General features: G+C 50.1%; 4 protein-coding genes across 4 annotated transcripts; all 4 read right to left on the bottom strand.

The window, feature by feature from the left end:
• Positions 1-62: 62 nt before the first annotated feature.
• Positions 63-21,779, bottom strand: PHYSODRAFT_286936 (hypothetical protein). The gene is made up of 2 exons (XM_009534241.1): positions 20,704-21,779; positions 63-173 (listed from the first exon to the last, which is right to left on the bottom strand). The coding sequence occupies exons 1-2, from the start codon at positions 21,742-21,744 to the stop codon at positions 156-158; spliced, it is 1,059 nt and encodes a 352-aa protein (XP_009532536.1). The 5' UTR covers positions 21,745-21,779; the 3' UTR covers positions 63-155.
• A 496-nt stretch (positions 21,780-22,275) lies between these two features.
• On the bottom strand, positions 22,276-24,333 carry PHYSODRAFT_303938 (hypothetical protein; the record flags this gene model as incomplete). Its single annotated transcript, XM_009534240.1, has 5 exons — positions 22,276-22,573; positions 22,632-22,985; positions 23,198-23,457; positions 23,541-23,702; positions 23,875-24,333. 5 exons carry the CDS (start codon positions 24,331-24,333, stop codon positions 22,276-22,278), a joined length of 1,533 nt encoding a protein of 510 aa, XP_009532535.1.
• A 433-nt stretch (positions 24,334-24,766) lies between these two features.
• Positions 24,767-25,435, bottom strand: PHYSODRAFT_303937 (hypothetical protein; the record flags this gene model as incomplete). The annotated part of the gene is made up of 3 exons (XM_009534239.1): positions 24,767-24,814; positions 24,846-25,085; positions 25,190-25,435. 3 exons carry the CDS (start codon positions 25,433-25,435, stop codon positions 24,767-24,769), a joined length of 534 nt encoding a protein of 177 aa, XP_009532534.1.
• A 631-nt stretch (positions 25,436-26,066) lies between these two features.
• PHYSODRAFT_317397 (hypothetical protein) lies at positions 26,067-27,416 on the bottom strand (the record flags this gene model as incomplete). The annotated part of the gene is made up of 5 exons (XM_009534238.1): positions 26,067-26,156; positions 26,258-26,527; positions 26,596-26,865; positions 26,946-27,241; positions 27,326-27,416. The coding sequence occupies 5 exons, from the start codon at positions 27,414-27,416 to the stop codon at positions 26,067-26,069; spliced, it is 1,017 nt and encodes a 338-aa protein (XP_009532533.1).
• Between the last annotated feature and the right edge of the window lie 76 nt (positions 27,417-27,492).

The raw sequence follows: 27,492 nt of genomic DNA, 5'->3' as shown, positions 1-27,492 counted from the left end.
ACCTCGCGGCGGAGACCTGACACGCATCATCAAGCAGCTCGAATTCAACACCAAAGCGGACAAGACGCAACGAAAGAGGTTCATTATCAAACACATTCGGGCCGCTATTCGCATTGCCCTAGCTCGGCCAGAAGACCGAAGCATTCATACAAGGCTTACGCCTCCTGCAGCAACTGGTAGGCGTAGTAGTGGGCACCACGCTCGCCCAAGTCCTCGTTCAGGACGAGGTACACGGGGCAAGCGCGGATGGCTGGACTCACACGGCCCTTGTCGAACATCGAGTTCAGGAAAATGTCCTTCTTCGTGAAGTAGTCCAGGTTCTTCGGCGCCAGGCCGCCCGTGATGTAGAAACCACCGCGTGGCAGGTACTTCAGCATCGCGTTGCCAGCCTCGCGGCCGTACGCGCCCACGAAGATCTCCAGCGTCTGGTTGCACAGCTCGTTCGTCTTGGCGTTCTCGCCGATCACCTTGCCCTGCTGCGTGTTGGCCTTGAGGAACTCCTCGTGCACCTTGGGGTCCACTTTCTCGGGGAACTTCTTGGCCAGGAACTCGTAGATGGTGGCCAGGCCGGGGCCCGAAATGATGCGCTCAACCGAGAAACGCTTGCTGCAGCCAAGCTTGGCCTTGATGTCGTTGTACAGCTCAATCTCGATCTCGTCGGCGGGGGCAAAGTCGGTGTGGCCACCCTCACAGGCAAAGCACGAATACTGGCCGTCGTTGCCGGGGGTCAGGAAGCACTCACCCAGACCGGTGCCAGCGCCGATGGTGGCCATGGGGGCGGTCTCGTCCTTGGGGGCGTCGTTGAGCACAATGTACTCGTGCGGGCGGAGGGTGAGCAGGCCGTAGCCCATAGCGGCGAAGTCGTTAATGAGCTTGACCTTCTTGATGCCCAGCTCCTTCTCCAGACCCGGGCCGTCGATCCTCCAGCCGAACTCGACGTTGGTGAAGTCCACCGTGTTCTTGAGAATGGGACCAGCACAGGCAAGAACGCAGGCCTCCGGGATCTGGTTCACGAGCTTGGCCTCGTTCAGGAAGAGGTGGCACACCTCGGCAAAGCTCGCGTACTCCTCGTTCAGGTACTTCTTGGAGAAGACCATGTCACCGGGAGCGATGTCGCCCTTGACGTGCTTGGCCTCCTTGGGGATGTTCCATAGCGACAGACGCGTGTTGGTGCCGCCGCAGTCGCCGGACATGATGAGGTTGGTGGCAGCCATGGTGCTTGATCGATGAAGTGCAGCGGGGAAGTGATCGACTTGAGCCCTCGGAGGTTGATTTGAAAATGAATTCAGCTTGGCCAGTGCACACGGTGGTGACCCGGTCGCTTCAACAGCGTCAGCGCTTCATGGCGGCCATGCTTATGGGCCCGTGGTGTGGGTACGTGGCGGCCGCCGTCAGCTTTGGCGCGTGTGTGTAGTACGATGGGAATTGAAGTTGGGGTGCGGTCAGCATCCGCACAAATCCGCGGCAAATGCGACGCAAGTTGAGCGGGTAAGTACATGTATGTATGGACTGACTGGATCATTTCGGCGAATGCGTGGCTTGACTTCACTGCCCCGTATTGCTACAATACACGCATTGCAGGCTGTGAATCTTAGGCACGAACAAGGTGGAGTGCAGTGCTCGTGTAAGTGTACATGTATGAATTCGACCTAAGCCCGGCTGCCCAAACGAAATCCTGTGACTGTTTCTAAACGATAGAAATTCATTTTATATTATATTAAAAGTAAAAAAAGACGAATCTAAAAGTTCATAATAAAATTTTATTATGAACTTTTTTACTTCTATTTTAAAAAAACATATTAATTTCGTCGGACTTTTTAAAGTCCGACGAAATCAATATTTCTAATATTTAGACATTGACAGTGGTAATCAATTACCAATTTTTAGTCTCTAAGAAAGTCAAATATGAAAATTGAATTTCTACATCTTTAAAAAATAATATTTACATTGCTTAGAAATGGAACCTCCACTTCGCGCTGTCTGCTCGAACAAAACAACAACCTTTGTCCTCAATCCAGTTGCAGATACTACAGTAGTCATGTGTTTCGCAGGCACAACGCTGATGCATTCACCTCAATCTGCGAAGGCAAATAAGGGGAGGGAGGGGGGGGGGGGAGGGGGCTTTCGTATGCCTACTTTCTGTTACTCGGTGGGACGGAGATAGAATATCAAACCAAGTCATCGACCATATCCATGCAAAAATCTGATAATCAAAAACGCTTGTACACACTTTACACTTCATTCACCTACTCCCTGGTAGCCCATGTAACGCATCGAATGTATTTTGCAATCGTGGGGTACACGGCTTACGGGATGGCTACGAGACGGCTTATGGGACAACTCAAGGTGCGAAATAGCTATTTTTTAAAAGTGCATTGTAGTCCAAGGCCAAGGAATTTAAGCTATAAATATGAACATGCTCATAGATTTCTCTAAATATTTGAAAAATACGCCACTGTTGCAAGACGTCAGTAACACAATGCACCTCAACCTTGGTTTTATTAAAGAAAAGAACCAATATGACAAGCTTCAACTTAGCGGAGGTATAATACTCTGTAGTCGATTAGTGGCAGCTAACTGATTTAAGAAATCCATGCTGTCTAGTACGGCTCCACGAAATTAGTGTAAAGCTCCATATTAACGGATATTCCCGAATACAGCACCTGTCCCGAATAAAAGCCCTCTGGTCATTTTTGAAAGCGGTCCAAAATTAGAAGCCCTAACCGATTACAAGACCTGTAGGCATTGAGATGGTCCAACATTCTACCGCTAATGGATGAAAAGAGTAGGGGGAGGTACGGTATTCGACAACCGCTCACGTAAGCGGACAATCGATGATACTCTGTACGAAGTTATCATTTTGCTCGAGAAATAGACCCGATGCTCTCATTGGTAGGTGTCATCGTTTTGTCTGAGGAAGTGACACTACCCAAATAAAAGACCGCTTTCGTAATTGCACAAATTTGGCCCGCTTCTAATAAATAGAATACCGGACAGTACTCGGGCATTTCCGCTATATGGAGCTACCTGATTCCAAATACATTATTATGAGGGGATTTATTATCACCACATATTATTAGGAATCACTGTCCATATATCGATACCAATAAAAATTGACCGTAAACAGCCTATTATATTGGAAACTCTTCGAATGATACGTAATTATTCAGTAGATAGCTCTGCCGTGATCACGCAATTAGTTTCAACACGTGCAGCGAAAGAGTGAGCCTATTAAATTATTATTATTATTATTATTATTATTATTATACTTCAAGTATTGTGCTTTGCAGCTATTTTGCCGACCATTTTAGACGCTAAATATGGCAAAGCCTGCTCCTAAATATGTGTGAAAGAAGATGCACGACCTGCTAAAATTATGCATAAATCCATCTCCTCATATATATATCGGCTTGGGAGGGCCTGTCAGCAGCCATGCATTGGCCCAGTACACCATCGTCCATGATCCCCAGCACATCCACCCTCTTATGCATAATTGCCGTGTGTGTAGGTGCTTGTGGATAAAAACCGACAGAATTGCAGCTGCACAGCCACAATTGCACTTTCAAAAGTGCAATTGTGGCGCTAAATGGGTGGAGGCCTAGAATTACACTAAAAGCGTAATTCTAGGCCTCCACCCATTTATGCACCTCGATTTATCGTAAATCTGGGAGTGGTTAGAGCAACCATAAGTATGGTTGCTTTTAGCCATTGTGAGACATGTATGGTTGCTTTTAGGGATTTCAAAAATTACGAGCGTAATTTAAATGTCTAAATTACCATTAAGCCCTTAGGTACGCAAACCACGCTAAAGTGCGCTTCTGATTAGGTACGATGCCATTAAGTGCGCCACCTCACAGCCGCTCATTTTAAGAATCGCGCTGCTGAACGGAGGCCACGTGGGGCACGCACCTCTCGCGAATCAGTCAAGCACCAAACGGCGAGGGGGGACCGATGGCTCCTGCGGGGGGAGCCATTATAAACGGTAATCAGTATGCTCCATGTTGGTGGCAACGAAAGTATCTACGTGCCTCACATTTTGTTTGAATTATGTCGGTATGTATTGTTTAGACCGAAAGCTGCGGAACGTAAACGAGGAGCTAAACTATATGTACGCCGCTCTCGGGATTGAAAAAGACGACGACGAAGACGAAGACTTTGTTCTGGATGAGGAGGATGAGGAAGACAACTGCGACGAAGAGACGGAGGATTGCTACCAAGAGGAGGAAGACGAAGAAGAGGTCGATGATGATGAGGAGAGCGATAGCGATGAAGAGGAGGGTGACGACGATGAAGAGGAGGCGAGTGACGATGAACAGGAGGCAGACGACGACGGAGAATCCAGCACAGAAGACGAAGCAGAAGCGGGTAAGACTCGTTTGGATTATTGTTGATACTTATTGAGTTGAACTGATAATGTATTGTGTATTTTTTTAATTTGTTTAGAACGCAGGACACGCAAACAGAGCCCCGAGCTGAGAAAGAAAGCCACAGCACGCAAGAAAACACCAGGCATTCTCGTTAAAGTTGCTTTAAGCAAAAAGGTTGCGCTATCATTAATATTGACATTCACTTTGGAATCGATAGATACCGCTCTGGCCAAATGCAAGCTTTCTGCTGGGGATGAAGCCCAATCTTTCGCGAAAAAGCGGAAGGCGGAGCTGCAGCTTGACGAGTCTGTCGACGCTGATTCGGCCCCACGTTTATCCAAGCGGAACAAGCAGTACATACCGCGGAAGCGATCAAGCAAGCACCTTGACGAGTTGCGGGAGGTCAACGAGGAGCGCGAAGAAATTATCAACCCCGTTCCGCCCTTTACCCCAGCGATTATCAAGAGTTGGAGCAAGTTCAACGCACACTTGAAAATATACGAGCAGAAGCACCACCCCAAGTTTCTAGTACGAAGCTCGGAGACACGAAATCAGTACAACAGGTATGTGTGATGACCTCTGTTTGATGAGAAATTTAAGTTATTAACGAAACCCCCTTTCATATGCAGCAATCATCGGGACCAAATCCCTTCACGTTTAATTGGAGTCACAAGGTCCTCCGCTGTACACACGGTGTTTCGCAAGCGTCGCGCTCCAAGGGACATCGCAATAGAAAATGCAACTATTGCGGGTGTCCTGCACGCATGACACCAACCGTTCAGCGGATGGAAAATGGCAAATTTCGAATTGTCATAAGAAACGAGGTATCTGCCTTTTCGTGTATTTGCTTGCTTTGTTAGTATTTCTCACATGTCGCTGTTGATAATCAGAACTTTACCCACACGCACCCGACCACCCGAACGTAAGCATCGTTGTACCTGACAACAAAGACACTTCCGTTGGACGAGCAAGATCTCGAAGATGTTAAGACTTTAACGGATGCTAGTGTTTCTTCCAAGCACATCACGAACTTCCTGAATGAGAGAATCGGTGCGTAGTTTTATATATAATATGCTGAAGTGACACTTACGTTACTGTTCGCGCTTTGTGCGTTTGCTAGGCTGCAAAATAACACCTCAACAGACCCGTAATCTGATCCGCAGTATTATGGGGCACGACGCAGCGAAGGCCCGTTTGAAAGACATGCTGCAAGCTATCCGCCAGTTAGACGGTAGTGACGTCCTTGTTATTCAAGACCAAATGGACGTGACATGCGGTATCGTGATGCAAACAAAGGTGCAGAAGTTGATGTTCGAGCGCTGGGGCGACACTCTTACGATGGATTTCACTCACGGCACGAACAATTTGGGCTATCACTTGGGTGCGTATGAGTTGTTCGGTATAGCAACTTTATCTTTGTTACGGAAACCTTGCGTAGTTATAGCAACCATATCGATGATATAGCAACCTTATTAACAAAGTGATTTTCTACTGTTGTGTGTTGAATATTTCAGGGAGTCTGGTCGACACAACCGCTACTGGTAGAGGGTTCCCAGTTGTAGACTTCATATGCCTCAACCAACGAGCTCCGATGATGACAACAATCCTGGAGTATTTCCAAGAGAAGAACCCAAGTTGGCGGATGATATCCTCCATCGTGATCGACAAAGATTTCGTTGAGTGGAGCGTGCTGAAAACACTATTTCCTGCTGCGAAAGTTTTACTTTGTCAATTCCATGCCATTTCGTACTGGAAGAAGGTGATGCAGCGGGCCCGTACAAGCTTAAGATATCTGAACGCGACGAGTTACTCAACCTGATGATAAAAACGCTGTACAGGTACGCAACAGGTTCTATTTATGATTCTTGTGGTAACGCTAACTTTGGAAAACAAACCATATGCAGCTCCACAGAGACAGGTTACGATTCTAGTTACGGTGCATTAAAGCAATACTGCGAAGACAACAAGAAACAAGCTTTATTCTCGTACTTTGAAAAGAACTGGGACTCGTGTCGAGACATGTGGGCGAACTTTGTTCGCAGCAAAGTTTTCACGGCTGGGGATACTACAACGAACAGGATCGATTCAAACTGGAATCAAGTGAAAATACTGTTGGGGCACAAGACACGAATTGACAAGACTATTGCGGGCTTGGTGCAGCATCAAATCATGATAACTCAGCAGATCGGATTCGTCATCGCGCAGCACCATTCGACTTCGCCCGTTCCTAAAACCATACCGATGTTTCTCCGGACGGTAGCAACTCGACTGTACCCTGACACCTTCGAGAAAGTGAGAAAAGAGTGGGAACGATTTGTGAACTTCATGGCAGATGCGACTTGTGAGCGTACAGCGTCGAGTCCTTCACAATGGAAAATTTTATTGCGGGAATCAAACCTTTCGCTGTCACGATGTGGAGTGGACGTGTACTTGTCTATTTTATAGCAGTCACCATTTACCATGTCGTCATCTTATGCACTTAGCACGCGAGGGGCATGGCTTCAAACTGCTTCCAGCTATGGCAATTCATGATCGGTGGAGAACGTACCAGACCTTGGAAGTGAAAAACGAATTGACGGCTGCAGCGGAAATGTTACAGCCAATTGTGCAGATGTCCAAGTTAAGGTTGCCGAAAGTAAAGTTGCCGAACGACACTGGGGCTGAACCAGAACAACCACTTTATGCTGCGGGGGGTAACGCTTCGCCAACCAAAGCTAGGAAGCAAGTTGCGTACGTACGGCTACGCCGAGGTGAACGAGCAAACCAGGTTGTGTTGTCTTCAGCTGAAAAATACGCATACGCAAAAGCGATGCTGGAACCGCTATTGGAACACCTGTCAGTTTGTCTAGTGCAGACTTCTACCAAGACCTAAGTGCCTGGAAGGAAACGATCGACATAGGGCTCAACCGTGTCAACCCTGCCCCCCAACCGAGTTCTACAGAATCTGCTGAAGATAGCAAGCAAGAAGAAGATGTATCTGAACCTGTCTCAGACTCCATTCTGGACCCCGTGGAGGCAATGGTGACTATGACGCTCATGGACGCATTGGAAAGCAGCCCCATGACCATGAATTATGGCGATTACGAGTCCGACGAAAGTATGTTACCGACACAACGCACTCACCTTTCGCAGTCATCTCCAATTCGACCTCCCATCGACGAGAAATCTCATGACAGCTGCGGAATGAGTAGCTGTGACAAGGTTTCAAGCTCTACGAAGCCTGACACAGAGTCGCGCGTGCGCCAGGTCGATGTCGTTAGAGTTTCTAATCCACCAAGCCAAGGAAAGTCAAGGTCAACTCCGAAACAGCTGAGGCAAACTACGATCAGTCTCAAAGCCGACCGTCTTGCTATTCACAAGTACCCCACTGAACTTGCCGTGACTTGGATCAGTTCCTGATTTGGGCCAGAAACACCTCAAATCTGAAGCGCGTGACGGAGATGCTGTCGAAGTATCCTGTTCAGCTGGACGATGCCTATCTAAGAGCTCGGAAGATTGATTGTCATTGGGAAATTGTACGACCTGCGGACTACATGCACACATTTGTAATTCCACAAGACCTCGCCCTATCAATGCAGGCAGCAACGACTACTACCCGGAAGGAGAAGCAGCCAATTGTACTGGATGAAAAGGCCAAGAAGCAAGGACTTGTTCTCGACGTCGTCTTGGCGATTGATCCAAAACTGTGGAAATTTAGCGGGTATGATTGCTTTAGCGATATGGTTGCTTTAGCGATATGGTTGTTTTAATAGGGTTGCTTTAACATGTTTATTTTTCTAGACAATATGTTGGTGCTCTAACAGGATTCTACGCGATCAAGGCGAAGTGTACCTCATGGTTGAAGGACCGAAAGTGGCTGGAGCAAGATTGGCGTAAAGTTGACTCCATCGTGGATCTTTTCGCTGCGGAGACAGCAACTGCAGGACTACCGCGTGATGCTGTTCCCGAGCGGCACCAAGGTCTAGCGAACGAAATTATCTCAAAGTGTACTTCAAGTCGGCTACGCACTGAATTTGTGACGCTCTCCAACAAAGTCCTGATCAGCTTTGACAACATCGTGGGAGGGATCTGTCGTGGATGGCTAAATGATAGCCCTGTGGACTTTTGCTTGGAGACCCTTGCGAGATCGGTGGGGAAGTGCCATGTGCTGTCATCACTGACATGGGCTATCGGATGGCCAAGTCTCCCTAAGACAGCACTTGCAGCAACGAATTTTATTATCCACCCCGTTAATCTGCACGCAGACCACTACACGGCAAAAACAAGCAAGCTTCGGGTGCATGTTTACATGTACGACCCGCTCATTGATGATGACTATCACCATGAAATGGAAATCGTGTGGACTGGAATTCCGAAAGACAAAGAAAATGAAGGAAAGGAGGGGCTTCGTGGTTATGTGGAGCGGTGGCACAAGGCTTCTGACCCCCGTGGCCATCTTTTCTTCGATCCGATTGAGTGGATCTGTGCCCCTCAACAACCTGATTTGCTAGCTGTGGTGTAATGGTAGTAGCCCAAGCCCACAGCTATCTTACGGGGAACTTGCAGATGCAACTTTCTAGAATTTCCAAGAACGACGTCAAGGTGATGCGATTGAAAATGCTGTGGGTCATCATGTGTTACTCCCAAGAACGTCATCTCTCTGAACGCGACGTCGCTAAAGCTAGCCAGATTCATCAGCAGCTACAGAACCAGCTCTGAGAAACACCACAGTCTGTATTTACCTTTAAATACAGAGTCTATGCTGCATTAGTCTTTCATTTTTCGCACCGCCAGCTCCAGTAGAACATCGAGGGAAACAGCGGCGTCCTCTGCGGTGAGACCACCTTGGTCGGCCCCTTCATCGCCCAAGACGGCTGCTAACGCATAGCTGTTCTCTTCGCGATCTTCGACGAGGGCTTGGATTTGTAGCTGCGCTGCCAGAAGCTTTTCCAGATGCTCGGTAAGCTCATCCAGCTTCTTCTTGAGGAGTGCAATCTCGGCGATTCTCGCGCGCACCAGCTCATGTGCCAGCGATTTCTTCTCCATTTTTGCTGTCGCTCAAAATCTGCTAAGTGTTGAAAATGTGGGACACATATTGTCATGTGTTTCACGTATTGCTGTGTAGAGAACATCAGTTAGACGCCACCACGACGTGTCTAAATTTAGATATATATGTAGCAAGACCATGACGAGGGCGACGTGTCCCTGTCATTTACGCGTCATTTAAAATAAATTACCGGGCGCCAGCTGGTTTTAGGGTTGCTTTAGGCCTTGTGGTTGCTTTAATTTCTGTCGTTTCGTCGTCATATGGTTGCTGTAACGCCATTCCGTAAATCTAGCAGGTGGTCGCTATAAATACAGCAAATCTCGCCTCATATTGCCAAAATCAAAGCACAATAGAAGCCAAATCAAAATAAGGACATGACATTGTCTTTGGCGAGCAATTAAATACAGAGCTGTGAGCGGGCCATAAGGCTCTTTTCGGAAGCAATTGGTGTCGCAGAACAATCTGCACATACAAGTATTGAAGTTGCCCTTAACCGGCCCGACCTTGAATTCCCCTCTATCAGCTACATCTCACCCCTAACGTCACGAAATTGTTGCAAGTACACGCGCACTGTTGCCTACTGACGGCTAGTATCAAGCATGTCAACTTGAGCTTCCACGCCTTGCTTGCACGCTGGCCCGAGGCCCCCAAGGGCACTATGCCATGTACACCCCCCTGGCAATCATGGCGTCCACGCACGAGCCGAGCAGAGCGTTCTCATTTCCAATTTACCGTTCAAGAGTTCAAGTAGCTGAACAGCAACACACACCCCTCCCCCCCCCCCACTCCAGCACCATGGCCGCTACCGACCTCATCATGTCCGGCGACTGCGGCGGCACCAACAGGCGTCTGTCGCTATGGAACATCCCCAAGGAGGCCAAGCACATCAAGGGCGACATCGCTCCCGGTGACATGGTCTTCTCCAAGAAGTACCTGAACGGGAACTACGCGAGCTTTGCCGAGGTGTGTCACCTCTTCTTGAACGAGGCCAAGCTCGTGGATGAAGTGCCCACTGCGTGTGTGCTGGCGTGCGCTGGCCCCATTCTTAAGAACACGGTGGACTTCACCAACGTCGAGTTCGGCTGGAAGATCGACGGCCCGGGTCTGGAGAAGGAGCTCGGCATCAAGAAGGTCCGTTTGATCAACGACTTCGCCGGTATGACTCGGTTGCCCCCGCTGCTGCAGAACTGTGTGTAGCAAGCGATTTATAGATTTTCTTCAGTTAACGATTGCAGCAACTAATATGCCAACTAATTTTAGTGCTGTCTTCTTGCTTCCGCATGAGTGGTTCGTAATAGTTAGCGGTAGCATAGTATAGCCTTTGGATTTAGACTTCACTGCTCCATGCCAGTTTTGCCCCCGGGTACGTGTATTAGTATCTGCAGTTTGCAGGCCTGAATACAGTACATGCTTTAAGCGTTTAGAATTTTTATTTTAGAGACATAAGTATTCACATTGGCCCTCATTTAAGTATACTTACGTAAAACAATGAGGGACCCTCAACCATAATAGGGGGTTTCAAAGTAGCGATTTTTTGGACAGATCTTTTGCAAAGGATGGGTCTGATCTTTTGACCATCGCAGCGTGCTGTTGTTCGGTTTTGCTATGACCTAAGGATTTGCTCTTGGTCCTCCAAGCTGGAGGCCAACGCTCGCAACCGGAGCAACACTTGAAGCCTCCGCTCGTGAACCGAGCAGCAGCTAGCAGCTGACCAAGGCACCGCCCGCCAACCCGGCGTCTTTGGCGTCATGTTGGTGTGCGCGTGGCGCCCGGCCGCCTTCTAGGTGCTGCTCTGCGTCGGCTTCAAGCGGCGTCTTGGTGCCGCTCTATGCAGGGTTCCCAGTGGGGTAATTGTGGGTTGGGTAACCCCGGGGTTACCCACCCACCCACCCCGGCCTCCGAATTCTTGGGTTATGGGTTATTCCTAAAAACGCATATAACAGTGATATATATACGATCAAATTGTGCCGTAAATTATAAGTTAGAGGTTTTGAGATCGGATATCACGGGTTTGGTGTTGTAGAACGTCCATATGGGGCTAGGTAAACTAAAACCCATAACCCATCCACCCCATGAGGTGCTCCAACCCACCCACCTCGCTTGGAAAACCCGGGTAGCTGGGAACCCTGGCTCTCCGGAGGCTCATCGTTCGTCTGATTTTTGGTCTGATCTTTTTCAAATCCTTTGCAAAAGATCTGTCCAAAAAATCGCTACTTTGAAACCCCCTAATACATGTATAAGCTGAAGTCAATTTATTTAGCAAATGTTACCTCAATATTATTATTTAAGTTTACACGCTGCTAGTTTCAGATTTGTTTAGAGATTTGATAAATTACGTTTTGCACTTCACGAAGACCTTGCTACAAATTTTGGCACACCGAGAATTACCATTTTAGTAAATGGGGGCATCTATGACTGGCATATTTGTTAATATTTTCCCTTGTTTTTATTTATTCATTGGTAATATTATATTTTAATATTTAAATAACTCATTTAGATTTAACTCGTTCCGAGTTCAAAACTCTTCTCGATGCTGTCGCGGTCTGCCAGTTCAAGTATCGTTAGTACGATAGCACTACTGCTTCACCTTGCGCCAGTAAGCAATACCGTGATCGAAGCAACTACAGCTGCATGTTCACGCGCACTGTTGCCTACTGACGGCTAGTATCAAGCATGTCAACTTGAGCTTCCACGCCTTGCTTGCACGCTGGCCCGAGGCCCCCAAGGGCACTATGCCATGTACACCCCCCTGGTAATCATGGCGTCCACGCACGAGCCGAGCAGAGCGTTCTCATTTCCAATTTACCGTTCAAGAGTTCAAGTAGCTGAACAGCAACACCCCCCCCCTCCCCCCACTCCAGCACCATGGCCGCTACCGACCTCATCATGTCCGGCGACTGCGGCGGCACCAACACGCGCCTGGCCCTCTGGAACATCCCCAAGGGGTCCAAGTACACCAAGGGCGACATCGCTCCAGGCGAGATGCTGTTCGCCAAGAAGTACCTGAACGAGCAGTACGCGAGCTTCAACGAGGTGTGCCACCTCTTCATGAACGAGGCCAAGCTCACGGACCACGTGCCCGAGGCCTGCGTGCTGGCCTGCGCCGGCCCCATCATGAACAACACCGTTGACTTCACCAACGTCGAGTTCGGCTGGAAGATCGACGGCGCCAGCCTCGAGAAGGAGCTGGGCATCAAGAAGGTCAAGCTCATTAACGACTTCGCCGCTATGGGCTACGGCCTGCTCACCCTCCGCCCGCACGAGTACATTGTGCTCAACGACGCCCCCAAGGACGAGACCGCCCCCGTGGCCACTATCGGCGCTGGTACCGGTCTGGGTGAGTGCTTCCTGACCCCCGGCAACGACGGCCAGTATTCGTGCTTTGCCTGTGAGGGTGGCCACACCGACTTTGCCCCCGCCGACGAGATCGAGATTGAGCTGTACAACGACATCAAGGCCAAGCTTGGCTGCAGCAAGCGTTTCTCGGTTGAGCGTATTGTTTCGGGCCCCGGCCTGGCCACCATCTACGAGTTCCTGGCCAAGAAGTTCCCCGAGAAAGTGGACCCCAAGGTGCACGAGGAGTTCCTCAAGGCCAACACACAGCAGGGCAAGGTGATCGGCGAGAACGCCGAGACGAACGAGCTGTGCAACCAGACGCTGGAGATCTTCGTGGGCGCGTACGGCCGCGAGGCTGGCAACGCGATGCTGAAGTACCTGCCACGCGGTGGTTTCTACATCACGGGCGGCCTGGCGTGGACTACTTCACGAAGAAGGACATTTTCCTGAACTCGATGTTCGACAAGGGCCGTGTGAGTCCCGCCATCCGTGCTTGCCCGGTGTACCTTGTTTTGAACGAGGACTTGGGTGAGCGTGGCGCTCACTACTACGCGTATCAACTGTTGAAGGAGATGCAGTAGACTTGTTGTAGCCTAGCGCCCTATCAGTTTGTCTGGCGCTTGTGCCTAATGCGAAGTAATAAACATTGATGTTCGTTCGTGTTTCATACAGTGTGTGTATACTGTAGTGTGTGGAAGTGTAAGCTGCAATTTCGGTGTCGCTGCCGCACCGGAATTCGGTAAACCAAGCACCATTCTGAAAACAGTATTTTTATGCTTTTAAGTACTAGTATAGCAGCATCCTCACGGCGAATTTTCGCCCCGGTTGCTAGAGGGGCATTGCTTCGGAAAATGTTGTATCTTAGCTTCTCAGCACCGCCCCCAAGTATCCTCATACTTTTACCAAATTGGTTTCAAAAATAGATGCACGAAGTGCCGGGTTTGCATCAGATTTTATTAAAATGACCGGGCTTGGAGTTTAATATGGAAAACGGTATAGGCAGCACGGGGACCGATGCCACGAGCGAGCGCAGCGAGCAATGGTAGCAGCGCGCGTGTTCCCGACGTTGCACACATGCTGATCAACTGGAACTTGCATGTCCGAGTCATCCGTCGCCGCCATAAATGAAGACAGGAAAGAGGCTTGACGTGACAGCAAGGGATCTCATGCCGCATCTGGTAGTGCCGTCGTAGCTTTCGATCTTTCAACCGTAAATCAATGTATAGTCTTTTGCTTCGTCCTGATTTCCATGCTACAGTAGTAAATAAACACTTTTCGAATCATTATAAGTGGCTTTGGCGTTGCCACCGTTGGCCGCTGAATCGATTGCAACAAATTTCCTGGTGGACATCGTTAAATATCCCCCACAGAACCAGGCTAAATCGTGCTCGAGCATTCAGCAAGCCAATATATCAGTAAAATTGTAACTCATGGCGAAAAATTCAGTCACATTACATTCAACAACCACCGGTATGCAAATTTGCTCTTACATTACATTAATTTAAAGCTCATTGAAACAGTGAGACCAGCAGTGTGCCCCCCAACACGTAAGTGCTTTTCACAATAACACGAACTCACTGTAAGTGATTTAAAAGAGCTTCAAGATGAACGACTACACGTCTCACTCCACATATATGTTCGCCAGATTCACTACACAGTAACAAGCATTTAACAAAATCTAGTGTTAGCTATACATTTGGCGTTTGTGTTAACATGCAAGACCAAAAGTTGATGTCAGAATTGCACATTGCTACTTTAAATTGCTCAGGAAATAGCATGCGATTTTGGAGAGCAACGACGTCTTACTTCCTGCGCAAATGACAATACTTCGTCTATTTATCAAGGTTCTCAAAATAATATACCAAATGTCAGGGCAAAAAGAGAATTCTCCACGTTTTCTTCACAGCTACAGAGCATACATCCTGGCTATTGTCTCCACTATATGGCACGTCTGGCCTAGTCACCGCTTTCTGTATCATGCCAATCTTCGTAAGGATCTATCAGTGTACTGACCGATTCCTTGAATTAGGTTATCTATGAATAACTTAATCCAAACGACTCTTCAGTACATTGTTTCGTACGTTAGCGGAGACTTTTTACGGAGGTGCCTGACCTCTCATATGTTTTTTACGGCGGGCTCCACTGTCATTTGCCTACCCCTTGAAAAGGGTTCCACGGTCCATGTATAAATCGTCGGTCGTCAACTCTTTCCTTAAACCTCAACGATTAACGCAATCGTTTGTTTGCTGATACAAACGGGGCGATCTCCGGTTCGATAAAAAGTTGACCTCAGTTTAATAACTTGTTATACCTTCGAACAAGGTAACATTTGAAGGGTCGCGTTTGGGCGCCGTTCAACATGAGTTCGTGTGTTCTTAAAAATAGGTAAAATTCGATCGAAATCGCCCGGGCAGGCTATGATAGTTCATTTGCCCTACCCCATTCTCAATTGTAATACAGGGGCTTAAATTGGAGTAAAAAGTACCTGTAAAAAGGGTAAAAAGTCTTTATGCACATTTCATTATAAGGGGGGCTATGCCAAAATAAAAAAAAATTAAAAAATAAGTGCTGCTTGGTTTAGAAATGATATAGAAACGTCGCTCCGTGTTTGATGACTTTTGAAGTCATCATCGCTTTGGATTGCTCTGGAACGAGACCCTCAACGCATTCCGATTCGAAGTCTCCGAGTGGATTGATGCAGCTGCGCACGGCGGTGGCAGCATCGGCATAGAAACGATGTTTCATGTATGACATACATTGGATGTCCCTCGACTTCACCTGGGGGTAGTACTGCCGTACACCATTAACTTGAGACCTTGAAACCAAACGATGTTCACACCAAAATGCAATTGCCGTTGCTGCTTCAGCACGGCTACACGTACCAATCGATCGAATAAGAAGTTATTATCAACATTTAACTATCACCCTGCCTCGCTACAACTGAAGACACCTCAGCCTCGGTGGCCAGCTTGCCTACGATGACAGCACCGGGACCAACGAGGCATCAACGTTGCCGTGTTACTGGTGAAGCAGCTGATACGCGTAGAAGTGTGCACCACGCTCACCAAGCTCCTCCGTCAGGACGAGGTACACCGGGCAAGCACGGATGGCGGGACTCACACGGCCCTTGTCGAACATCGAGGTCAGGAAAATGTCCTTCTTCGTGAAGTAGTCCAGGTTCTTCGGCGCCAGGCCGCCCGTGATGTAGAAACCACCGCGCGGCAGGTACTTCAGCATCGCGTTGCCAGCCTCGCGGCCGTACGCGCCCACGAAGATCTCCAGCGTCTGGTTGCACAGCTCGTTCGTCTTGGCGTTCTCGCCAATCACCTTGCCCTGCTGTGTGTTGGCCTTGAGGAACTCCTCGTGCACCTTGGGGTCCACTTTCTCGGGGAACTTCTTGGCCAGGAACTCGTAGATGGTGGCCAGGCCGGGGCCCGAAACAATACGCTCAACCGAGAAACGCTTGCTGCAGCCAAGCTTGGCCTTGATGTCGTTGTACAGCTCAATCTCGATCTCGTCGGCGGGGGCAAAGTCGGTGTGGCCACCCTCACAGGCAAAGCACGAATACTGGCCGTCGTTGCCGGGGGTCAGGAAGCACTCACCCAGACCGGTACCAGCGCCGATAGTGGCCACGGGGGCGGTCTCGTCCTTGGGGGCGTCGTTGAGCACAATGTACTCGTGCGGGCGGAGGGTGAGCAGGCCGTAGCCCATAGCGGCGAAGTCGTTAATGAGCTTGACCTTCTTGATGCCCAGCTCCTTCTCGAGGCTGGCGCCGTCGATCTTCCAGCCGAACTCGACGTTGGTGAAGTCAACGGTGTTGTTCATGATGGGGCCGGCGCAGGCCAGCACGCAGGCCTCGGGCACGTGGTCCGTGAGCTTGGCCTCGTTCATGAAGAGGTGGCACACCTCGTTGAAGCTCGCGTACTGCTCGTTCAGGTACTTCTTGGCGAACAGCATCTCGCCTGGAGCGATGTCGCCCTTGGTGTACTTGGACCCCTTGGGGATGTTCCAGAGGGCCAGGCGCGTGTTGGTGCCGCCGCAGTCGCCCGACATGATGAGGTCGTGGCCAGGGGCCGCAGGGGCGGCCGGAGTAGCGACGACATTCGTCGTCGATTCATCGCTGCAGCATCCAAGCCACCTGCACAGTTCACAGTCGAGACAGAGTTAGAATGGCTACAGCAAGGTGCAGAACGACAAGCGCGACGTACGGGGCCATTGTGGAGATGGTTGAGTAGGGGGGGAGAGCTAGATACTGGGAGTGGCTTGGGCTCTTGAACGTTGATTCAGGAATGAGGACCGCTCACGAAATCTTTCACATCGCGGCTAGATAGCTCACTTCAAGTGAAGGCTAAAAGCGATTCTCATCTTTGGACCGCGCAGCAGTGGTACTCACCGTCGGAGACGCGAAACCGGTGGACTGGATTCCGATCCAGGAACAACTTCAACTAGTCAGTCTGCGACTGACTACTGCTTAGAAATGCCACTTATTATTAGAAATTTAGAACCATGGACAATGCCGAATCAATCTGTCGATAGGGTCAACGTACTTTGTGTGGGCGTTGAGCTGGATAGATGAAAATCATTATCTAACCAGCTCAACGAAGTACAACGGCAGGCACCGCCAGATCAGGCTGTAGCACTTCTGAGAGCACTGTTACTAATTTCAAGAGTACTGTAGCAAGTCATTTATACTGGGATAGCGGTGGCCGATAGGTCATGCTGCTAGGCAGCCCAAAATCGGGTTAATTCGGACCTCGGTAACTGAGGCAAGTAGAATGAGGCCGGTAAACTGAAGCCGCGTCGATATTTGTCTTTCTGCATGGTAGTGACCCGCCGCCCGAGTCACTCACTTTCGTCTACTCGTAGGACCACATCTATCGTTGAGCAGGACTTCAGCTATTGTGCCATTTCGCTACCACAAAACCAAGCAACCGCCCTACGTACTTACCCATCTGTCTGCCTTCAGCTTACACGCGAGCTACAACAACTGCCGGAGTACCGCTCCACGGCCCCTGAACTAACATGGAGAGTTATTACCCATGATATGCCCAATAAAATGCGAAAAAAAGTAGATATAGCATGTTTGGAAGAGGTGGCAAAAAAGAGAAACTATAACCAACGAACCTAACATGAGAAGTATTTGCAGCTTCATACATCCATGTATGTATGCACCTAATCCTTTTGCCCCGGGTGTCTGTGTTTTATATTCATGACCACGCCAGCACATCACTCTGTACGCTTCTTCATTAGCGGTATGAGGACAACAGGAGTTTTAGCTAAGAGGTACAAACAGGGGTTCATATCAAGGCTGATACCTGTAATAAATATCGATACTGTATGGCCGGATACTTGTATCAGTATCACCTGATATTGGTGGTGGTGCTGTATCGAGATCCAATGATACTTCGGCATATAAATATCGATATCCTGCGACCTAGTGTAGATTTCACTAACCAGGTTATTTCCATGTGCGCTACCGCACATAGTTACTTGCATATAGCCACTTCTCCCAACAAAACCACGGCAAGTACAAGTCTACTACTACCATCTCGGTTCGGTTGCGTGCGCGCTCTCTAGAGAATGGCCGACGAGGATACGTCGCCCAGTGATCGTGGCCGTAGAGATAAAGAAGGCGAAGTTGGAGTCGAGTTGGTATTCCACTATCTGTGCGTCACTCAAACCAGAACATGCTTGTTCTTGTCTGGGAGTTCATCCATGTACTTGCTAAGGGTTTTGGCCAGTTTAGTAGAACTGACCAGTTTAGTAGAACCAGTAATATTGCAGAAATAATGAAATACGTGCTTTGGTTGGCTATAAAACTCTTACCACGCGTTTCCATATGGTAGTTCGATACAAAGACCAGTATTATTCCGCTCTACTAAACTGATCGCAGCATACTGTAGGCATGTTTTCTTTTGCGCGCTACAATAGCACTTTCATAGCTGCTGTGTCTGGATTGGTGCACATGTTAGAGCAAATCCAGGGCTTTCATTGTGTACACGTTTTATCTCCAAAAGATTAGTAGTTTTCAAGAAAATACTTTTCAAAGTAAAAAATTCAGCTTGCTCAACTAAACTGGCCAATCCCCTTACTCCGATTCCTGACACAAAGAAGAAAAGCAGCTTGTTCACCCACATCTGTCTCGTGTGCGTAGCACACACAAAAAGCACAGACCCGACCTCTTATGGACGGAGATCATGCTTAATGCGACAACAGACGACTGCTAACCCCAGGAAGCACATGCTCAGAGCTCATAAGGATCATCCCTTTTCGGGTGAAAATAAGCTTGAGAATCTGTCTCGCCAAACCACTATCTACCGTGTGTCAAGAGCGATGTTTCAGTCTTAGTGGCTATGCGGAGAACGAGTTGCGAACCCAGCTTGATAACGACCGGGCGGAGACGATGAGCTTGATGAAGGCTAATTGGTCCGAGTACAAGGAAGTGCTGCAAAAGAATAGGAGACGGCGACATTAGCCAAATTACTGCAGGTACCATTTTTATCAATATATGTATCATTATATTGATATGATATTGATATTAGTATCAGTATCGCTGATATCAGCTTCGTCAGAAGGCCGCGATACCCGCCCGATACCAGCTAAACTCGGGCTGGTATGAACTTTTGTACCGTACAAAAGTAGCTAGCTACAAGATCGAAAGTGTGACCGCAGAGAATACATACTCTATTTATGTAGCCCTAAATGCATGAGGCCAAATCAGATTTGTTTTAGAAACGGAAAATGTACAGCCCATGTTTTCGGATTGGAGGGGGTGAAATGGCCCGCAAATCTATCGTGATGCAGAGACCAAATCGGCATCAGTGGCGTTTGAGAAGCATGAACAACCCGCAAACGTAGCCCCGAAGCAAGGCTTAGGTCTACAGTTCCCTGCCTAGCGCTGGGCCGGCCTTCTAAAGGTTTTAAGGACAGGTAGAGCCACGTTTAGCAACTCGATTACCGGGATTTGCAATAGATTTGGGTGCCATGACACCCGTCCTGAAAACCGAAACATGGATGTCCATGATTTCAGCATGTTTTACATGTTTGGAGATCTTACTTGGTTTTAGTATGCATTTATCCCTAACCCTATTCCGAAACATGGGCTGTAGGGCCAGCCTTTTAGAAATCTTAAATTTCAAAGCTTCTTCGGGATAAGTCCATACTGACCACTCTAACACCGGGCTCCTACAACGCCTTGATCTCACTTTGGAAATGTATTCATGTATTCGTCTGCAGGTGCACCAGAAACATCTCCAGACAGAGCATACTATTACTTGGAAACCCTGGTTGCTCCCATAAAATTGCTATCCCGGCCTACGCGTAGCCCTAGTATATAATATATGTACTGAATTAAAGAGTACTGTAACAAGTCGTTTCTATCGTTTCTATCAGAGACGGTGTAAAAAAACACCTTTCCCAAGATAGAATCTTGAGAAAGATGTGGAGAACTGCGATCGCCTGGCACAAGCAAGTCGGTAGGGGAAGTGCCCTGAGCATGCAAGAGTCCTAACCAGTCTTGGCCTTCATTAAGAAAATAAACTTCTGTGCTCGCCCCATTGGCCGAGCGACGCAAATATGCGGAGGCAAAAACGTGGAGCTTGAGGCCCGCCGAGGACAGTTGCAGTTGGTCCTGCTCAAGTTGCAGCTCGGCCATGAATCTGCTGCACCCGCGACTTCTTTGCAGATCCTGGTAGAGCGGGCCCAGTGATGGCCCGCTTCAACAACGGAATGTACCCATCCGACAGACAGAATTCCGATCGCGCTGTTAACACGGTCTCGATTGAGTCCCTGGATCAGCTATAGTTGATCAGTGAAACTCGACGGAGTGTACAAACCAACGGACAGGACACAATAGAGGTTTATTATCAAACATGCTCGAACGCTTCTTTGGACAGTCGTCCACCTCAATGCTACACGAGCGCGACCACTAGCAACGAGGATTGTCGCACAAGCTTACTCCATCTCACGCAGGAGCTGGTATGCGTAGTAGTGCGCGCCACGCTCGCCCAAGTCCTCGTTCAAAACAAGGTACACCGGGCAAGCACGGATGGCGGGACTCACACGGCCCTTGTCGAACATCGAGTTCAGGAAAATGTCCTTCTTCGTGAAGTAGTCCAGGTTCTTCGGTGCCAGGCCGCCCGTGATGTAGAAACCACCGCGCGGCAGGTACTTCAGCATCGCGTTGCCAGCCTCGCGGCCGTACGCGCCCACGAAGATCTCCAGCGTCTGGTTGCACAGCTCGTTCGTCTTGGCGTTCTCGCCGATCACCTTGCCCTGCTGCGTGTTGGCCTTGAGGAACTCCTCGTGCACCTTGGGGTCCACCTTCTCGGGGAACTTCTTGGCCAGGAACTCGTAGATGGTGGCCAGGCCGGGGCCCGAAATAATACGCTCCACGGAGAAACGCTGGCCGCAGCCGAGCTTCTCCTTGATTTCGTTGTACAACTCGATCTCGATCTCGTCGGCGGGGGCGAAGTCGGTGTGGCCGCCCTCGCAGGCGAAGCACGAGTACTGGCCATCGGTACCAGGGGTCAAGAAACACTCGCCGAGTCCAGTGCCGGCGCCGATAGTGGCCATGGGAGCGGTCTCGTCCTTGGGGGCGTCGTTCAGCACAATGTACTCGTGCGGGCGCAGGGTGAGCAGGCCGTAGCCCATACCGGCGAAGTCGTTGATCAAACGGACCTTCTTGATGCCGAGCTCCTTCTCCAGACCCGGGCCGTCGATCTTCCAGCCGAACTCGACGTTGGTGAAGTCCACCGTGTTCTTAAGAATGGGGCCAGCGCACGCAAGAACGCAGGCCGCAGGCACCTCGTTCACGAGCTTGGCCTCGTTCAGGAAGAGGTGGCACACCTCGGCAAAGCTCGCGTACTCCTCGTTCAGGTACTTCTTGGAGAAGACCATTTGGCCGGGGGCGATGTCGCCCTTGATGTGCTTGGCCTCCTTGGGGATGTTCCACAGCGACAGACGCGTGTTGGTGCCGCCGCAGTCGCCGGACATGATGAGGTCGGTAGCGGCCATGGTGCTGGAGTGGGGGAGGGTTGTGGTGTTCAGCTACTTGAGCTCTTGAACGTCGATTTGGGAATGAGGGACTCAACGATCTTTGAGCTCGGGGCTAACGTCCGTCGCCGTATTGTTGGCGAGGGCCACGTCGTCTTTGGGCCGAAGGCGGTGGCTCTCTGAAGCTCAAGTTGGTGTGCTTGTTCAACAAGCACGCCAACAAGCCTTGTTCAGCGCTTGCCATCTGCGATACATACCGCGCGATGAATGCTCTGCCCATTTAACGGCCAGACTGCAGGGATTTGGAGAGTCTCTGTGAGACGCAGCGCAAGGGGGCCCATGAACCGCATCAAAATGTCTGGGTGTCCCTCCGCTTACGCCGACCGGAGGCAGATTGCTGATTCAACTTCAGTTTTCGTGGTTTATGCAGCGCGCACGATTTTTCTTTTCTTGTCGAGACCGATCGACGTTCAAATGGGTCGAGCCGCCATGGTGTCAATAGGCAAAGCAAGCACTGAGCCCTGAATTAACTGCTGCCGCCAACTCCGACGCCTATGAGACAACGCTGACGGCGCGGCGATAGCTTGGCGGTGGACCGATTCTGCGGCCAGGCGCCATCATCGCGTTGATGCCGCCATGGCTCTCTGCTCTTGTAGAGGCAAAGAAACGCCGAGGTCGAGTTGCAGGCTGGTTGCACTGGATGCTCAACAGTTGGCTGCCTTCCGCTTCGAGTTCGGCGGCTTCTTTGCGAGCTACTACCGACGCCTTGGCAGTGCCCGGCCCCTGTGCCAACTTGGCACAGGGGCCGACGTCGCCACTTTCAGCCGGGCCACCGAACACCCATGGATTCCTGGCTGCCCGCATAGACACGGGAGGTTAATGCGGCTGGCGGGGCTGTGAATACTCACTCGACTAAAGGTCTATGCACGAGTTGCAGTTGAACGCGTGCTCGTTTCTCGCTGGACGTCAGTCGCCACGTGGCCTCCGTCCACGCAGCAACGATGGCCCCCCTCCTGTCAAGGGAACAATCCCAGCTACTTGCTTCAGTCTCCCAGTTTAGGGCAACGCCCTTCGACAGGCCTCCATGACCACCCGCAGTGTACAGTATTGCCTCCATGTTATTGCTACATTTGTAGTTGCTGCTTGGTGAGCGGGGGCGCGTCTTTGTTGCTTCAGAAGTGTAGGCGGTGAAATCAGATTCGGCGTCATTGAAGTTGCCCCAAGTGTCACATGTACGAGTGCAAGCAAGAAGCGAAAGCTGTCTGCGGTATGACCAGGCCGCCACCATGATCTCTTTTGTGCGATCTTGCGGACGCTTGCAGGACGCTAGGTGTTCCAGCTTACAGGGTTTCGTCCGTTCTGCTCCAACCTCTGCGTTGGTGTGAAAAAAAAAATTGGTCGACGTTGCTTTGGTGAAGAGTTGTCATTGCCCCCCCCCCCTACTGTCCATTAAGTTAATGGCCTAACCGACTACGTCTGCTTAGTTGCACTATGCGTGCGGTAGGCGGCGCCGCGCAGACTTGTAGCTACGCTCCACGACATCACCCAATAGCAATATAAAAGCGAGATATGCGAGGAGAATACAGCAGCATGAGCCCCCTTTATGATGAACCCTCCACTTCCCATTCCGTCCTCAATGAACGTGTAGCTGGCAGCTCCCATTCCAGAATAGTGGGTCCCACAAACTGCGATACCCATGATCAGAGCGCTGCCCAGTCGAAGCAACTCGCTGTCCTGGAAGAATGTCAGCTAGGATAACGTACAAAATCCGCAAATTAGCGCTAAGCGATAGTTCTGGGTAACTACAGGCCACTCACCGCTCGAAACAGGATCCAGAACGCAGCCGTGGCGGTGAAGAATGCGATGAGGACCGACACCACCACAACTCCGGCAGTCAGCGTCATACTGGCTTGCGTTCTTTGAGCCATCATACCCAGGTAGTACATGACGAGCACACCGAGAGCGGCAGAGGCCCCCGCCTGCAATTCTGGGTAGAGGCGAGAAGAGGGCGATGAGCTTGATGCGTTTGGCAACTTTCTGCTTGTTCACGACGTCCGACACGGCCGTGGTCGCGAGGCCTTTTACCTAGTGTTCATAAAGCCCGTGTTAGTGGGCCAGGATATCTGGAGAATCTTCACAAATGGTTCACACCAGAATGTTTTTGCGCTTTTCCTGCTCCAACTCGAGGAAGAATGGGTCAGCAGACGCGATTTTGAGGCCAACGAACACTCCCCCAACGGCGCAGATGAAGGAGAGGATCGTCAAACCAGCCTCAAAATCCACCGTCAATACGGACCCGTCCTCTCGTGTCAACTCAAGTGCGTTCATGCCGATGAAATGCATGCACCAAATCCCACAGCCACCCAGAGCAACCGAAGAGAGAATCATCAGAACGAGCTTGTCCTTGGTATCAGTCGCGCTACGCCACTTCTCCATGAGTTGGATTGCTGTCGGGTGAATGAACCGGAAAGAGTTAGAAGTGAGTTTCATTCGACGGATGCCAAGACACATTCTCGCACTACAGAAGCTTCCGGTGACAGCAATGAGGTACGAGAGGAAAACTCTTGGCACCAGCCAATGTTGGGATATCGCTTCTTCGTTGCTGGACATTGCCGCCTTGGCCAACTTGATACTGCAGCTTCGTCAAGGAAAGGTGGAGAATATCTCGAGCAGAGGATGAGCTCCAAAGGAGCGAGTACAGCAGCTGTAGGTTGTATTTTTAGGTACCATCGAGTATTATGTGAGATATGTCATCGCCGAAGGCATGTGTTATCGCTGAACGTGGGGTCTTATTAGTCATATTTCGGTTATATATGGCCAAAACAACACAGTTATAAGAAAAACAAAATCTTGGCTGAAGTGTGTTCTCATTTCTCGACCGAAGTCGACTTCCGTTCACGCTGCAACAATGGGGGTCAGGCCCAACTGCTGCAGCCGCCAAATAAGGAGTATCAATGTCCTTGGCGTTATTCGTGGCCCCTGGCTTTGCCTTCGTTTTTATTGTACTCTGTCAGTCGGTTGAACGCACTACAGGAGCAGGATTCTACATATATTTCTCAAGATGCGAGTCCGTGTTTGTCTTAGGCTTCGCCTGGTCTAACCGACGACAGCGGCTTACTTACACTATAGGTGATACCGCGCATACTTGTAGTAGCCACGCTCCACGACATCACCCAGTAGCAATAAAGGAGCGAAACGTGTGAGGAGACTACAGCTGCCTGAGACCCCTTGATGACGAACCCTCCACTATCTGCTCCATCCTCAGCAAATGTATAGCTGGCGGCTCCCATACCCGAATAGTGCGTTCCGCAGACTGCTATGCCCATGATCACAGCGCTCCCCACTCGAAGTAACACGCTATCCTGGAAAAATGTCAGCTGGTAGCGAATATACAGGAGAAGATTACCCGTGTTATGGTTGATAGTGAGTATTCAATGCGCAAGAATTAGATCCGCAGGCGACTTACCACTCGGAACAGGATCCAGAACGCAGCCGTAGCTGTGAAGAATGCGATGAAGGCCGAGACTACCACTATTCCGGCGGTCAGCGTCATATCGGCTTGTGTTCTTTGCGCCATCATGCCCAGGTAGTGCATGGCGAGCACACCGAGAGCGGCGAAGAGGCCCCCGCCTGCAATTCTGGGCAGACGTGAAAATAGGGCGATGAGCTTGATGCGTTTGACAACTTTTTGCTTGTTCACGACATCCGACATCGTCGAAGATGACAGACGCCTCAGCTACGATACAAAGAATGAAGAATAGTTATAAGAACATGACCTCGAGAGTTTACTTGCATCCACACCACTCGTAGCGCTGTACCAGCATGCTTTTGCGCGCTTCCTCCTCCAGTTCAAGGAAGAATGGGTCTGTTGACGCGATTCTGAGCCCGATAAGGACGCCCCCCACGGCGCAGACCAGCGAGAGAACCTAAGCCCAACCTCAAAGTTAATAGTGAGAAAGCAGCCGTCTTCTCTCGTAAGCTCAAGTGCGTTCATGCCACCGCGGGGCCTACGCTTCGTCGTGGTCTCCGTAGGCGAGGATGCAGCGCAGCGCGCCTCGGGCGTAGTCGCCATAACCGCAACAAATACAAATGCGAGGCCAGAACGGCAACCTCGGTCCGATCTACGACGAAGCGCGTGGTATCCTCGTAGTCTTGAATGCTGGGCTTGTACGACGCAGTCCCCATTCCACAGTAGTGGGTAGCGCAGACAGCGACGCCCATGACCATACGTTGGCTAGCTGTAGTTTGAAGAATCAAATGCACTTCAAAGCGTCTAGCATATATCGGAAGTACATGCTCTTGATTTTATTGTGCTAATGTGAAAATCTGTAGCTCGCTAAACCTCATTGAATACGCTTTCCGACGACTTGCGATCCATCTCGGCCACCGATTGCTGGGGGCCTGACGACGGGGTTCTTGAGGGGGCGGCTGCGCTAATTTTTGTGAGGTTATCACTCGCGCGTACGCTGTTTTCAGTGGCCCTTGCCTGACCCACAACGATCTTGCGCGGGGCTCCGGGGTCACGCTTGCTAACCTTGCTCAGGTTTGAGGTCATGGACGCGATGTTGCGCACACTCGAAGCCACACTCCATGTCATCACCCAATAGCAGAACAGCAGTGAACCGTGCGACGCCAGGATGGCGGCCTGAGAGCCCTTGAAATTAACTCCTCCACTCCCCATCCCATCCTCAATGAACGTGTAGCTGGCAGCTCCCATTCCAGAATAGTGGGTCCCACAAACTGCGATACCCATGATCAGAGCGCTGCCTAATCGGAGCAACTCGCTGTCCTGGAAGAATGTCAGCTAGGATAACGTACAAAATCCGCAAATTAGCGCTAAGCGATAGTTCTGGGTAACTACAGGCCACTCACCGCTCGAAACAGGATCCAGAACGCAGCCGTGGCGGTGAAGAATGCGATGAGGACCGACACCACCACAACTCCGGCAGTCAGCGTCATACTGGCTTGCGTTCTTTGAGCCATCATACCCAGGTAATGCATGACGAGCACACCGAGAGCGGCAAAGAGGCCCCCGCCTGCAATTCTGGGTAGACGCGAGAAGAGGGCGATGAGCTTGATGCGTTTGGCAACTTTCTGCTTGTTCACGACGTCCGACATGGCCGTGGTCGCCAGATCTTTCACCTGACGTCCACAAAGTTGATACAATCCATGTGAGCGTACTCTAGACTTCAAACGAACTAGAAAGCACTGGCTTATGATACCAGAATGTTTTTGCGCTTTTCCTGCTCCAACTCGAGGAAGAATGGGTCAGCAGACGCGATTTTGAGGCCAACGAACACTCCCCCAACGGCGCAGATGAAGGAGAGGATCGTCAAACCAGCCTCAAAATCCACCGTCAGTACGGACCCGTCCTCTCGTGTCAACTCAAGTGCGTTCATGCCGGTGAAATGCATGCACCAAATTCCGCAACCACCCAGAGCAACCGAAGAGAGAATCATCAGAACGAGCTTGTCCCTGGTCTCAATCGCACTGCGCCATTTCTCCATGAGCTGGATCGCTGTCGAGCACCAACATCATTAGATAAAAGCAGGTTATATGTAGTCTGTGGGCGAAAAAGGAGGGAGGAGGTGCAGCGACGCACTGCAGAAGCTTCCCGTGACGGCGATGAGGTACGAGAGGAAAATCTTGGACACCAGCCAGTGTTGCGATATCACCTCGTCGTCGCTGGACATGATTGCCTCGATCAACTAGACGCTGCCGTTCTGCCGCCTATAAAAGAAATTGAGGAATACCTAACTAAAGCTGGGC

Source organism: Phytophthora sojae (genome assembly GCF_000149755.1).
Source record: "Phytophthora sojae unplaced genomic scaffold PHYSOscaffold_7, whole genome shotgun sequence".
In the NCBI taxonomy this organism is placed as follows: Eukaryota; Oomycota; class Peronosporomycetes; order Peronosporales; family Peronosporaceae; genus Phytophthora; species Phytophthora sojae.
The sequence above is the reverse complement of the archived record's forward strand: the minus strand, read 5'-3'. Positions and strand labels throughout refer to the sequence as shown.